The sequence below is a fragment of the Hordeum vulgare genome, chromosome 1H, assembly GCF_904849725.1.
Source record: "Hordeum vulgare subsp. vulgare chromosome 1H, MorexV3_pseudomolecules_assembly, whole genome shotgun sequence".
Classification (NCBI taxonomy): Eukaryota; Viridiplantae; Streptophyta; class Magnoliopsida; order Poales; family Poaceae; genus Hordeum; species Hordeum vulgare.
The window spans coordinates 493,218,384-493,231,891 of NC_058518.1; the positions used below are offsets into that span (position 1 = coordinate 493,218,384).

The 13,508-nt window shown below is 48.0% G+C and overlaps 1 protein-coding gene across 2 annotated transcripts; it reads left to right on the forward strand.

The window, feature by feature from the left end:
- The first annotated feature begins 1,502 nt into the window (after positions 1-1,502).
- Positions 1,503-10,066, forward strand: LOC123449269 (LEAF RUST 10 DISEASE-RESISTANCE LOCUS RECEPTOR-LIKE PROTEIN KINASE-like 1.2). Of its 2 annotated transcripts, XM_045126429.1 has the most exons (4): positions 1,503-2,153; positions 5,412-6,214; positions 8,572-8,610; positions 8,748-10,066. In XM_045126429.1, the coding sequence occupies exons 1-4, from the start codon at positions 1,630-1,632 to the stop codon at positions 9,932-9,934; spliced, it is 2,553 nt and encodes an 850-aa protein (XP_044982364.1). In that variant the 5' UTR covers positions 1,503-1,629; the 3' UTR covers positions 9,935-10,066. The 2 variants fall into 2 exon arrangements, with proteins under 2 accessions (XP_044982364.1, XP_044982355.1); XM_045126420.1 differs by lacking the exon at positions 5,412-6,214 and having other exon boundaries at positions 1,503-2,446.
- The last annotated feature ends 3,442 nt before the right edge of the window (positions 10,067-13,508 follow it).

A 13,508-nucleotide genomic window follows, 5' to 3' on the forward strand; every position in this document is an offset into this window, starting at 1 on the left:
GTGACGCTTCGACAAACGGGAGTGCAATGCAAGCTAAGTTGGATTCGCCGAACATAGAGGATGTGGGGAACTCGCCCCGGAAGCCGAAGACTTTGGATATGTGAAGATGCTAGATCAAGACTGTGGCATTGGAGGTCAGTTCGGGGGCTATTGATGGAGTCCTGGACTAAGGGGTCCTCAAGCCGCTTACTTATTTCCATGAGCTAGACTCGTGGGCCGTCCAATAATTATCACTGAGGTCCGGATTATAAGAAGATGTTGTGTTTGGAACGGACTCTTTCGAAGACTTGATGTGTGCTCCAAGGCAAGATGATAGTCGACGTATTTTCTCCTTGATGTAATCGACATTGTGTAATCTTAGTATTCATGTTATCTATGTAAACGAGAGGGTTCTAGTCCGAAGAGGCAAGTTAAGTTCATTACTCCTAGGGTTTTATACCACAACATACGGTCTCGAGCTAGATCAACTCTATATTCGATATTCCACCATCAATATAAACAAGAGCAGGACGTAGGATTTTACCTCTATCAAAAGGACCCGAATCTGGATAAACACTGTCTCCTTCCTCTCTAGTTACCCATCTACGACCCAAACTTGAGGGAGCCAACTGTTGTTGATACGGCACGTTTGCTGATGATGAATTCTAACAAGAGATTACCGGGAATGCTTGATAGCATAAACTTTATGCACTGAAAGTGGAAAAAACCGTCCTTGTGTTTGATAGCATAGACTGAATGCTCTAATTATTTTCCTAACGAGCGTGCATGTGACAGAAGACTCACGTCATGGGTCTGTTGACCGTCTCTTGCACTCCGTGTCGATCACAGGGGTACTCGACGTGCAAGTTTTAAGAAACATAGATGATCTTTCATTTGGCACTTCTCCAGGACCTGGACTCTTGGACTTGACCAGCCGAAACTCACGAACCCACTGTGTTTTTCCTTAGCTAGGAGGACAACCCGAAACGCTAAAACAACGAACTATCGTGGTCGCGGAGACGTCAGCTTCATTAATAACTACTCCAAATCAAGTTCACTGTCGTCTCTCCGTGGGAGTTGCCAGTCGCCGGGCGATGGCGTATGCCGCATGCAAGGAAACGGCGTTAGTTTTTGTTTAACTGACGATCGAGCGTGTTCATTTTTGTCTCTCTCCCCTTGCGCAAAGAAAGAACATTCTATTCGTTGATTATTAGACGAGGAAACGTGTTTTTATTAAAGGTGTTCGACAATGTTAAAAATGGATGTGACAACAACTGTAGTAGACAAGAAAAGGAAATGTGCATGCACAAGCAGCCGTCGAGATTCGAGAGGGACTCCGCACCGGAGACGCCATGCAGATGCAGCCATCGAGACGGAGTCCCCACCGGACAAGCGGACAAACACTGCCGCAGGGAAAATTCACAGATGAGATGAGGTCGTCGGCCGGTAGCGTGGACCATCAACCGGCGACTCACCTGCCCCAAACATATAACCAAATAATCTAGGATGCTCGTCACGTACGCACCCGCCCACCATTTCCCAGCCTCCACCAACCTTCACGGTGTATCAAATGTATCGAGCAGCTACCCACCCCTACCAGCGTGCCGGGCCAGCGTGCTGCTAGGCTGCAATCTTCCCCGACCAACCGCCATGCCGCTGCTCATCCACCTCCGCGTCCTCCTCGTGGCCGCCGGGCTCGCCGTCTGCCGGGGCTACCCGACGGACGGCGCCGGCGACGCACGCGCGTACAACTCGAGCATGTGCCAGAGGTCCTTCCCGTGCGGGGGGCTGAACATCCACTACCCCTTGTACCTCTCCAACGAGTCCAAGGTGGTCGACGGGGTGGCCTACTCCTACTGCGGCTACCCCGGCATGGCCGTGCTCTGCGACGATAGCCGCGCCACGCTCCAGCTCGCCTGGGGCACCAACTACACCGTCCTCGGCATCGACTACGACAACCACACCATCACCCTCGCCGACGCCGACATACTGGCGTCTAACGGCGGCTGCCCGAGGCCCCGGCACAACGTCACCATCCCGCGCGAGGCGTGGCTCAACTTCACGCCCACCGGCAACACCACCATCTCCTTCTTCCTCAACTGCAGCCTCGCCGCCCCTCCGCCGCCGGACGTCGTCCCGATCAACTGCACCGGCTTCGACCCAGGGCGCGGGTCGTTCCTCGCCCCGCAGCTCGGCGCGCCGGACTTTGACCCGTCGGTGGCATGCAATGAGGTTTACGTGGCGCCCGTGCTGACCGGCGAGTGGCTGACGAGCCCGGAGCACCGCCGCCGGCTCGGGGACGGCGGGTACGGCGACGTGCTGCGCCGCGGGTTCCGGCTGAGCTGGGACCCCAGCGCCGGCCCGTGCTTCAGGTGTGAGCTGTCCGGTGGGCGGTGCAGCTACAACCAGCTCGGCGGGTTCCTCGGCTGCCTCTGCTCCGACGGCCGCGTGCGCACCACGGACTGCGGTAAGACTCAGAACTCTCTGTTTTTGGTCCTGCACGAGTCGTGGTTACTTTCAGAAGCAGAGCAATTTGTGTGCATTTCGATACCTTTTTTCTTGATAGAGAACATTTTATATATCGAGATGATACAATCACATTGAAAAAGTCCTCCATAACGCAGTGCATACAGTCAACAAATCCAACCAACCTGAAAATAAATATCGTTTTAGAGCAAAAATAAATCAGACTAGCCTAGGGTGAGAGAAATGTTAGGTTGATCTCTCGTTCTATGGGCCCAACGGCCCATTGGAACCTTGACCACGCCCTGATCGGGGGCGTCCAGCCCAAACAAGGCTGGTGGGCCCCTGTCGCGCAGTGCTATATAGAGGAGGTGGGGACCATGGCACATGACACGAGGTTCGCCGTCGTCACTGGTTCCCCACTCTCAACCCTAATCCGATCCAGAGGGTAGCACTGAAGCGATGGGAAGTCCATCACAGCCGCTACCGCATCTCTCTCTCCTTCCCCACCGTCGTCACCACCTCACGACGGTAGCCAGAGGAAGCTCATCGAGCACGCTACAAGGTATTAATCTACTACTATCACCGAACACATCTAGCCTAAGATTCACGGGATCTATCAACAAATCCTATCCGGAGATTATACCGTCATCCATGATATCCCTTGTCGAATACTTCACCTGTATAGATGTCATCATAAAAAGATCTCTGTCCTTCGACCTCTGTAGGATAGGTCAAGTATGGAGTCATCTGTATATCCATCAATAATTTGCACAGTCGGTAAAATACATATATTATTAAAAGTCACATCATTCATGTTAGCCTTAATGGCCAATATATGGCAGTCGTCCCCACGATTAAATATATAAAAAATTGTTTATCAATACTCCGCAACTAATTGCGAAACATGTTACATGCACTATGTAGCGGATATAAATTTAAAACTACTTAAACTATGGACGCGGGTAAAATTAACTCAAAAAATAAGTGTTTAGTGGATTCATCTTGTTGGCAAAAGGCACATGTCGTGTTGCCTTGCCAGTTACGGCATGCCAATTATCTCCAATTAAGATGACCATCTGTTTAGAAATCAAATAAATATTTTCACTCCTAAAGGAATTTTGAGCTTTCATAATTTCTTGTTATCGACGAGAACATCATTATGAACAATGCATCATATAATGATTTCACTAAAAAGCTACCGTTCTGATGCAAATTTCATCAAAACTTGTTCGATTCGCTTGACAACTAAATGGCCTCCGCACGAATGAGTAATTCATTCCATGCTACTAGGCGAGCCCTAAAAAGGTCCCTTCAAAAACAATATCAGGATCTTCTTGTCCCAAAACTTGTTTGATCGTGACGAATTTATCTCTCACAATCCTATACAAACTAGGGTATTGCGCCATAAGTGGAGTGACCCCAGCCAGATGTCTTTTTAGAATCGAATCTGAGAAACATCCCTAACCGATGAACTACTTAATTGGAAAAATAAATATTGAGCTCCATAACGCCGGTCAAAAAATGTGAACCACTGGGTTTTCAAACAATTTGAGAAATGGCTTCGGACCACTCGTACTTGTTATGAATATTTTTCCGCCACACTTCATTTTGAATAAGTGGTTTGTATACCCATTTACTCAGAAGAGCGATGTTTTTAATCCCAAGATCCTGAATACCAAGGCCCCTTCACTTTTAGGTCGGCAAATAATACTCCATTAAGCCAGCCGATATTTATTGGAATCATTATTATACTGTTAGAAAAATATGGATATAGCAACGTTTAAGAATCTTTTTCGATAAGTCAAAAGTGAAATAATAACCGAAAATGCACACCCTGTTTTTGAAAACCCTAAAATTCATCAAAATTCATATTTTTACATTTCAAAAAAATCTGGAAAAAATCTGGATATACATGAAGGCATAACACACATTTGTGCAAATTTTTAAAATAAAATAAGTTGAAACGAGGTCTGTGGGAAAAAAAACAAATTTGTGGCTTTTAAACACATGATAGTACTAATCCCAAAAGTTCATGAATTTGTTTTTTGTTTTGCACAGATCACATCTTAAAATATTTTATCCTGAATTTTTGCACACATATATATTTCGTCATTGTGTACTTGCATATTTTTCAGTTTTTTTAAAAACGAAATTTTTAATTTTGAATTTAAAAAAATAAAAGGTGCCATGGAGACGGAGCTCCAAAACGCCCTACTGTATAGAAAATTCTTGATTTTGAATTTCAAAAATAAAAATAAAAGGTGTCATGAAGCCCGAGCTCTAAAACGCCCTACTGTATAGAAATATGTTGCTAAGGACGGAGTTGATAAGAATCAACCGTCTCCATATGATACATGTTTAGCCTTCCAACCAGCTAAACATTTCTCAAGCCTTTCTTTCACGTGCTTCCACTTAGCATTTCGGTACTATCTGTATCTGGTATAGAACACAGCGCAGCAGACAGCCGGTCATCGTCGGCGGGCGATGCACGACGTACCTAACGTGAACGATGGCCGTCACCAATTCCTTTCCACGTCTAGACCCAGTCTTGTCGCGTGCCACGGGACCAAAACGCCCAGAGAACCAGTCCGCCGCTGCCTCCACGAGATGCGCCCGAAACTTTTGACTTGAACCTCGGCTTCTACATGAATTTCCTCTGGTCGAGCCGTCAAGGCGGGACGAACACGAACCGGGCCCGGAAGTAAAATACCCCCCGTCCAGCTGACCCCCGACACCTGCCACCACGTCCCTGTTTCCAGAACACTACCAGTCACTGTACTCGGCCGTCCTCCCTTGACCTGACACCATGGACCATGACCGTTGCAGAGGAATGCATGACCATCTCAAGCACCAGGACACTACAAACTCTGCTCGCACACACATACATTTCGTTTGTGCACACGCATTGCTAGCCCCTTTGCCATTTTGAGCCTAGCGCGGGAACCAGTCGACCAAATGCGTCGCCTGCATTCCGTGCCGCTCCTCGTCGCCATGCTGGCCCTCTCGACGGCGGCACGAGCCGCGACGCAGCCACCGCCCGACCCCGGTGCCTACTTCCGGTACACCAACTGCACCCCGGCGCCATACCAGTGCGGGCAAGTCGAGTTCGATCTGAACTACCCGTTCGCCGTCGACGGCGTGGCCCGGCCGGACTACTGCTCCTCCCCGGGCCACCGCCTCTTCTGCGTGAACAACACGCTGACGATCGACCTGAGCACCGGCGCGTCCTTCCAGGTCACCGGCGTCGACTACGGCAACCAGGCGCTCGCGGTGATCGACCAGAGCCTGGCACACGAGCCGGCGTGCCCGCACGCGTACCGCAACACCACCATCGACGCCGCCGCGTTCGCGTACACCGACCGGGACCGGTTCCTGACCGCCTACGTGAACTGCACCGGCGACACCAGATCGTCGTTGCCGCCGGTGCACGACGCCTTCGCCTGTGTCGCCGGCGGGCGGTCGTATTTCATGCTGGACAACGGCACGTCGGCGCCGGAGGACGTGCTCGGCCTGGGCCTGGGGGTTGAGTGCAGCTCGATTTTGGTCGTCCCGTATGACTCGGCCATGGCGGACGCGTTGGCCACCGGGAACGCCACCCTCGGCGGCGCCGTCCGGGCCGGGTTCACGGTGCGGTGGAAGGCCGGCGACGGGTGGTGCGGGGGCTGCCAGGCCTCCGGCGGGCGCTGCGGGCATGATAGCAGAGCGCCGGGCGATCACACGTGTTTCTGCCCTGGTGGTCAGGTTATCGGATCGTGTCCTTCAAGTTCAGGTATCCAGTATTTTTTTCTGAGGTGTAACTGTTTGGCCAACTATGTTTGATTCGTCCAAATTCTTCTGGTCATGCAAATTCATGGACATGGTTCTAGATGACATCGAGAATTGAGTTACGACTACTTGCAAGAGTCTAAGCAACCTTGCAATGGATCTCCTAATTCCTGACTAGTATATTTACTGGTCATGGAAGACTTCTCTTCTTGGACTTTGAAAGTTTGACACTTCATCCACAAGCATGTACTATGACTCTTTGACCATAGGAGATCAGGACGAACTATGACATAGGCATAAACCAGGTAGTACTATGAACTAGACCATTCCCTGAAATGCCCCACATTTAGCATGTTCTCTGTTCCATTTCTCCATATGTTTCGTCAAAATTTAGTTTCATTGTATGCACACGTTGTTTAAATCTAAGCCATGTCTGACTAGAGTTAGAACTTGTCGGTTCCATCTTCCTTGCTTTCCTTTTGTCCATATCCATATACTTCCTCCGTACAAGTGTGTTGGGCGCATAAGGAAATCCAGGAAATTCAAAAGTATTAGACACGATACAATTAAACTCTCCCTCGTTTCCATCATTCGGTTGATACGGCCACCTCTCTTTTCCTCGTTTGCCTCACCAAGAAAATCGTTCGCTGGCAAGACCCAATGCATGCAGAGAAGACGAACGCTGTTTAGAAAAGAAAGTGCAGCTGAAACGGCCATGCATTAATGACGGGATTTATTCCCTAACTCTGTTTCGTTTTTAGGAAAAGTCTTGCATGGTCGTCCAATCCTCTTTTGCCTAAATGGTAGATCTTCTCGTTAGAGCAAGTACAATAGAGCTGAGTCAGCCGGATATAAGGAATAAATTAATATATTTTTATTTAGTTAAAAGAAAGAGAAGAAGAGAAAGAAGGTAAGCGGGCATTTAGCTAAGAGTCAGTTCTAGCACGTGCTCATAAGCATTTTATGAGTATGAAAGGTGGACCATATAATAAAGAAGTAGTACACTTTTGCAATGAACTATTGTACATGTTGGCTATAAGACGGGCTATAGATGATATGTCAATGGCTTATAGCCAGCAGCTGGCTATACTATTGTACTTGCTCTTAAACGCCCAATACACCTGCACGGAGGAAGTAGTTGAAAAAGGCGAGCCTAGTCTAGGCACGCTTAACGCGTGACTTTTGCCCTATGCGCTCAAAAAGCGGCTGGGGAGCTCCTTGGACGAGGTGTCGTGTTTATCAGGCGAGAAATCAATCTCCGATGCAAGGATTTGATCACTTTAGCAAGGATCCATCCTTGTCGACGAGGATTCAACTACTATGATGGTAAATTGGGGATCAAGCTTCTTCGACGAGAAATGAAGCTTGAGTAGCTAGTTCCACATCAATGTAGCAAGGGAGAGAGGAAGAGGCGATATCATACAACAAGGGCGAGAGGACAGGGGCAGAGGAGGCGTAAGGAGGATACCTAGATATTTTATCGACTGTACACATACACAAATTTTAGTAGGAGAATTAAAAAAGGGACTAATCTGCGCCGGCGCGCCGGCCCAAACTTTCAGCCAGCCACGCGCGAGCCGCGGGATCCATCAACCCCGCGTCGTCCGCACCGTTGGATCCGCATGCAATATTTTTTTCTCTATGCAGCAAAATTTCGATGTGATGCAACAATTTTTTCAACGGTTGCAACAAAAAACAAAAATTATAGCAAAAAATATCTACGTGATCGTAGAAAAAAACGAAGCTGATGGTACGTGGTAGCAAAAGTCAAACGCCGGTTGTAACAAATATTTACGTAACGTGTATACAACTTTTTTAGTGAACGGTTGTAACAAAACATGATGCCGGTTGTAGCAAAAATTAACACGGTTGTAGCAAAAATAAAAAACATCGATTGTAACGAAAAATCCGACAAACTAGAGTTGCAACCAAACGTATATGAAGTTTTTTTACTGGGACAAAAATAGTAAAAAACGCTTGCAGCAAAAATGACGCTAGTTGCAACATATTTAGACGAAAAATGTTGCATCCATTGACCAGAGAAGCGCGCGGGTAGGAAAAATGCTGCAAGGGCCCGCGCGCGCGAGGGTGCGACCGACGCGTCGGTTCGGCGGGCGCGCGGGTGGGAAGCGATTCCCATTAAAAAATGAACATGTCGTTTAATGAGTTAGGCCAACACATCTAGCTTATTTCTTCATGCTACAATAGTAACGAATAATTTCTCAGAGGAAAAACTGACGCCTAATTGCGTTTTCACCTAAAAAAGCCCATGGTGATCAAACACATAATTAATGCCTACCACTTTTTTAAACTTCAATTTTGTCATAGAACGAATTTTGACATTGATTCTTGACCTTGCAGGACCAAAGAAAGTGAGCAAGAAAACAATAACAGCAATAGGTAAGTACCGAAACCCATCGTGCACACGAATCAATTCAAGCATTTCGACCCCTTCTCTTACAAACTCGCAAATTCAAGCACCAAGCTGAATGTTCTTTCCTCACCAATTTAATCGTCATTTGCAATTGCAACTCCAGGATCCTCCGCAGCAGCTCTGGTCCTGTTCCTGCTTCTCGTCGTGGTGTCGTTCCTGTACATCCGCAAGAGGAGGCAGTACAAGATGACCTCGTCGTCCAGGCTCCTCAAGTACAGCAACTCCGGCGGGACGCCCCGCTCCAGAGGCGGCAGCGACCTGGAGTCCGACAGCGTCCACAACCTGCAGACGCACCACTTCGCCTACGAGGAGCTGGAGGAGGCCACCGGCGGCTTCTGCGACACCCGCGAGCTCGGCGACGGCGGCTTCGGCACCGTGTACAAGGGCCAACTCCGGGACGGCCGCGTGGTGGCCGTCAAGCGGCTGTACAACAACGGCTGCCGGCACGTGGAGCAGTTCGTGAACGAGGCGGCCATCCTGTCGCGGCTGCGCCACCCGAACCTCGTCACCTTCTACGGCTGCACGTCCAGCCGCAGCCGGGAGCTGCTGCTGGTGTACGAGTACGTGCCCAACGGCACCGTCGCCGACCACCTGCACGGTCACCGCGCGGGTGAGCGGGCGCTGCCGTGGCCGCTCCGCCTCAACGTCGCCGTCGAAGCCGCCGCGGCGCTCGCCTACCTTCACGCCATCGAGCCGTCCGTGGTGCACCGGGACGTGAAGACCACCAACATCCTCCTCGACGCCGACTTCCACGTCAAGGTCGCCGACTTCGGCCTCTCCCGGCTCTTCCCGCTGGACGGCGCCACGCACGTGTCCACGGCGCCGCAGGGCACCCCGGGGTACGTGGACCCGGAGTACCACCAATGCTACCAACTCACCGACCGGAGCGACGTGTACAGCTTCGGCGTGGTGCTCGCGGAGCTCATCTCGTCCAAGCCCGCCGTAGACGTCACCCGGGACCGCGACGAGATCAACCTGGCCGCCATGGCCGTCGGCAGGATCCAGCGGTCGGAGCTGGAGCAGCTGGTGGACGCCGAGCTCGGGTATGGCTTCGACGAGGCCACGACGAAGGCGATGACGATGGTGGCGGAGCTGGCGTTCCGGTGCCTGCAGCAGAACAGTGAGATGCGGCCGCCGATCAGGGAGGTGCTCGACGGTCTCAGGGGAATACAGGAGGGCGGTGCGAGGGAGAAGAAATACGATGTTGTGGTCGTGCCCCGCTCCCCGAACACCGTGCACGCTCCTTGGGACAGCATGAGCACTACGCCCAGCATTACCAGTAGCGCGTAGAAATCGATGGTCGGAGCTTCAAAATGTCAACTCCCCTCCCGTTGTTGCGAATCAGCAAAGATGAATGTAAATAGAAATGCGGGTTGTGTTATAGCAGCGAAAATTTGTAACTTATCCTAGTGTGTTGTTTCACTTTGCATCTGTCTCCTATACAAACACAAGAAAGACAGATCAAAATCACCATAGGAACCGTCTGATCTTAAAAGGGAGCGTGTGGACCTCAGTTGACTGAGACTTAATTTGGTCTCACTCAGCTGACATACGTACAGGTTAAACGTGGGTAATAGGCTCTGTTTGGTTCATGACTAACTTTGCCACAACTAATCTTAGGCAAAGTGTGGCTGTTATAAAAAATGTGGCTAACAAAATGAACACCACAAGTATGGTAAAATTTGGTAAAAAAATTAAGTCTATGACATGTGGACCATATACCTATAAAAGTGTGGCAAGTCACAAGTGTGATAATGAACCAAACACATGCTAAAGTATTGTGTCATGACTAAGGTTAGGCGTGGTAACCTTAGGCTGGGAACCAAACAGTCTCATAGTCTTGTGTGTTTTTCTTTTTTGCATATTTTAATATTTTGTGACTAAAACCTTCTACACTAAATTATTATAGATAAAAGGACAGTAAAATGAAAGGTTCAAATAACACTTCAAAAATTACAGTTGCAACTCAAAACTTGGGAAACTTTTTATTGCGACCCAGCAGAAAAACTTGAAGTTGCGACACGATTTTGAATAGTTGTTGTTGCAACCTGGCTTTGAATACTTATAGTTACGATCCGACTTTAAATACATGCACTTGCGACCAATCATTAAAAACTAGCTGTTGTGATCCGAGTTTGATTACTTGCAGTTGCGATCCAAGTTTGAATACATGCAGCTTTGATCGGACATTGAAAACTTGCATTCGCGACCAGACTATGAATACTTGTAGTTGAGACCCGACTTTGAAAACTTATATTTGCGACCTGACTTAGAATACATGCATTTACGACCAGACATTGAAAACTTGCAGTTACGACCCGACTTTGAATACTTGTAGTTGCGACCTAACTTTAAAAGCTTGAAGTTGCGACCCCATTTTAAATACATGCAGTTGTGATCGGACATTGAAAACTTGCGGTTGCGATCCGACTGTGAATACTTGCAGTTACAACCACATTTGAAACTTGCGACCCTACATGAAAACTTACAAATGCGACCCGTCTTGAAAACTTGTAATTTTGACCACATTTAAAAACTTGCAATTGTGACCCGACATTGAATACTGATGTCACTAGAATAAGCAAAACAAAACAAGGCACAAAAATAATAAACAAAAATCATGTAATAAAAAGTAAAACATAAATAAGATGAAAATAGAAATGAAAAATAATGAAAGATATTAACAGAAATATAATGAAAGCATAAATAGTCAATTTTTAATCCATGGTAAGAAATGCAAGATGATATTAACTATTACAGCATTTAGCGATAAAGTAAGCATTACATAGCCGATAAAGTAAGCATTACATAGCCCTTAATGAGTGACACGAATCATACAATAATGAAAGACAACCCTATGGCCCCTGTCGGTTGCCGTAGCATCGACACGCTAGTCGATATTAACTATTACAACATGATCGTCTCATACATCAAATATATATCATCATGTCTTTGACCATATCATATCACATACATACCCTACAAAAACAAGTTAGACGGTCTTTAATTTGTTGTTGCATGTTTTACGTGGCTGCTATGGGTATCTAGCAAGAACGCTTTTTACCTACGCAAAAAACTACAACGGTGATATGCAAGTTGCTATTTAACCTTCTACAAGGACCGCCTCTATCGAATCCGATTCAACTAAAGTAGAAGAGACAGACATCCGCCAGCCATCTTTATGCAACAAGTTGCATGTCAAACGATGGAACAGGTCTCTCGTACATGGATGAGTAAGGTTGGTCCGGGCCGCTTCATCAAACAATATCGCTGAATCAAGAAAAGACTAAGGAGGGAAGCAATCTGAATATCAACAGCCACAAACTCATTTGTGTTCTACTCGAGATGTCATCTACTCATAAACGTGGCTCATGATGCCACTGTTGGGGAATGTTGCATGGGTAACAAAAAATTTCCTGCGCATAAACAAGATCTATCCATCGTGATGACCATTTACGAGAGGAAAGATTGAATCTACATACCCTTGTAGACCTCTAAGCAGAAGCGTTCAAGAACGCGGTTGATGTAGTGGTACGTCTTCGCGATCCAATCACGAATCGACCCGCGATCTTCCGATCAAGTGCCGAACGGATGACACCTCCGCGTTCAACACACGTACAACTTGGTGACGCCTTCACCTCCTCGATCCAAGGAGCGATGGTGAAGTAGCAGTCCGAGTCCTCCGACAGCACGACGGCGTGGTGAGGTGTTGGTGGTGACAGCTCAGCAAGCTTTCGCCGTGGGTTATTTGGAGGAGAGAAACTGCGAGGGAGAGGAGGTGCAGCACCGCGGCAAGTTGTTGTTTGGCTGCCCTCTCTCTACCTCTCTATATAAAGGGGAAGGGAGAGGGGAGGGTGCCCTAGAGTTTCCCCTAGGGGCCGACGTCCAAGGGGGCGATGGCTAGGGTTGGTGGCCCCTCCTCTTGGGTGCCATGCCACCCAAGTTTGGGCTAGCGGTGCCCTAGGAGGAGGCCTCCTACCCTTCGACCGAAGTGGGCTGTGGTGACGGGCTGCGCCCAGCTGATGACGAGTTGATGTATATACTTCTCGCCCCTCGTTGGATACTCCAAGTGGAAGGTGGAGATGTAGTCAGCAGCAAATTTCCCTCACACAGAGACTGTAAGGTTTATCGAACCAGGAGGACTCCTAGGCTCAACAAGTAGGCGTCTCCTGTCCTGGTCAGCAGAATACGTGGACCTGCACACACAACAAATAACTTTGCTCCCAACGAATACAAAGAGGTTGTCAATCTCTCCGGCCTTGTAGTTTGCAAAGGATCAAAACACATGCGGAAAGGTAATAGTGATTGCAACGGAAAAGCAAATGAAATCGGTAAATGGTGGAGGTGTAAACAATGATGGTGATATGGACCGGAGTCACATGATGTTCACTAGTGATGTCTCTCTCAAAAAAGACGATAAACAACTATGCTAGGGTAAACTAATCACAGTTGGGCAATTGACAGAATTATGATCGCACCGCAATGCTAATTATGTTCCTTGATAGTATGAGGTTCAATAGTAATGGGCAGTACGTCAAGACAAGTAGACCGTTTATTCATCATCATCTACTTACTAATCATCCACCTTGAGATATATATCCAGAACATCTCTCCGGTATTAAGTTGCGAGCTCCACCCAAAGTGTAAACTCAAAGCAACGGACAACTGCATTAATGAACTATGCGTAAGGTAAACAATCCGTACAACCGTGGTCACAAGCACCGTTGTTTTCTCCCGGTGGCAACAAGCACATCCCCTAGTCTCATATTGTTAGAGCATATATCTCCATATGTGGTTTTGGTAATTGATGACAATTTCTGAGGACTAATGGTTGCCTTAAGTTATATTTATAGGATTTGTCCAT

Excerpts from the sequence above, each read along its gene's own strand:
- LOC123449269 (XM_045126429.1), top strand. The coding sequence starts at position 1,630 with ATGCCGCTGCTCATCCACCTCCGCGTCCTCCTCGTGGCCGCCGGGCTC. Across the intron at positions 2,154-5,411 it reads TTCGACCCAGGGCGCGGGTC|GCATTCCGTGCCGCTCCTCG; the intron begins GTTCCTCGCCCC and ends AATGCGTCGCCT. Across the intron at positions 8,611-8,747 it reads GAAAACAATAACAGCAATAG|GATCCTCCGCAGCAGCTCTG; the intron begins GTAAGTACCGAA and ends TTGCAACTCCAG.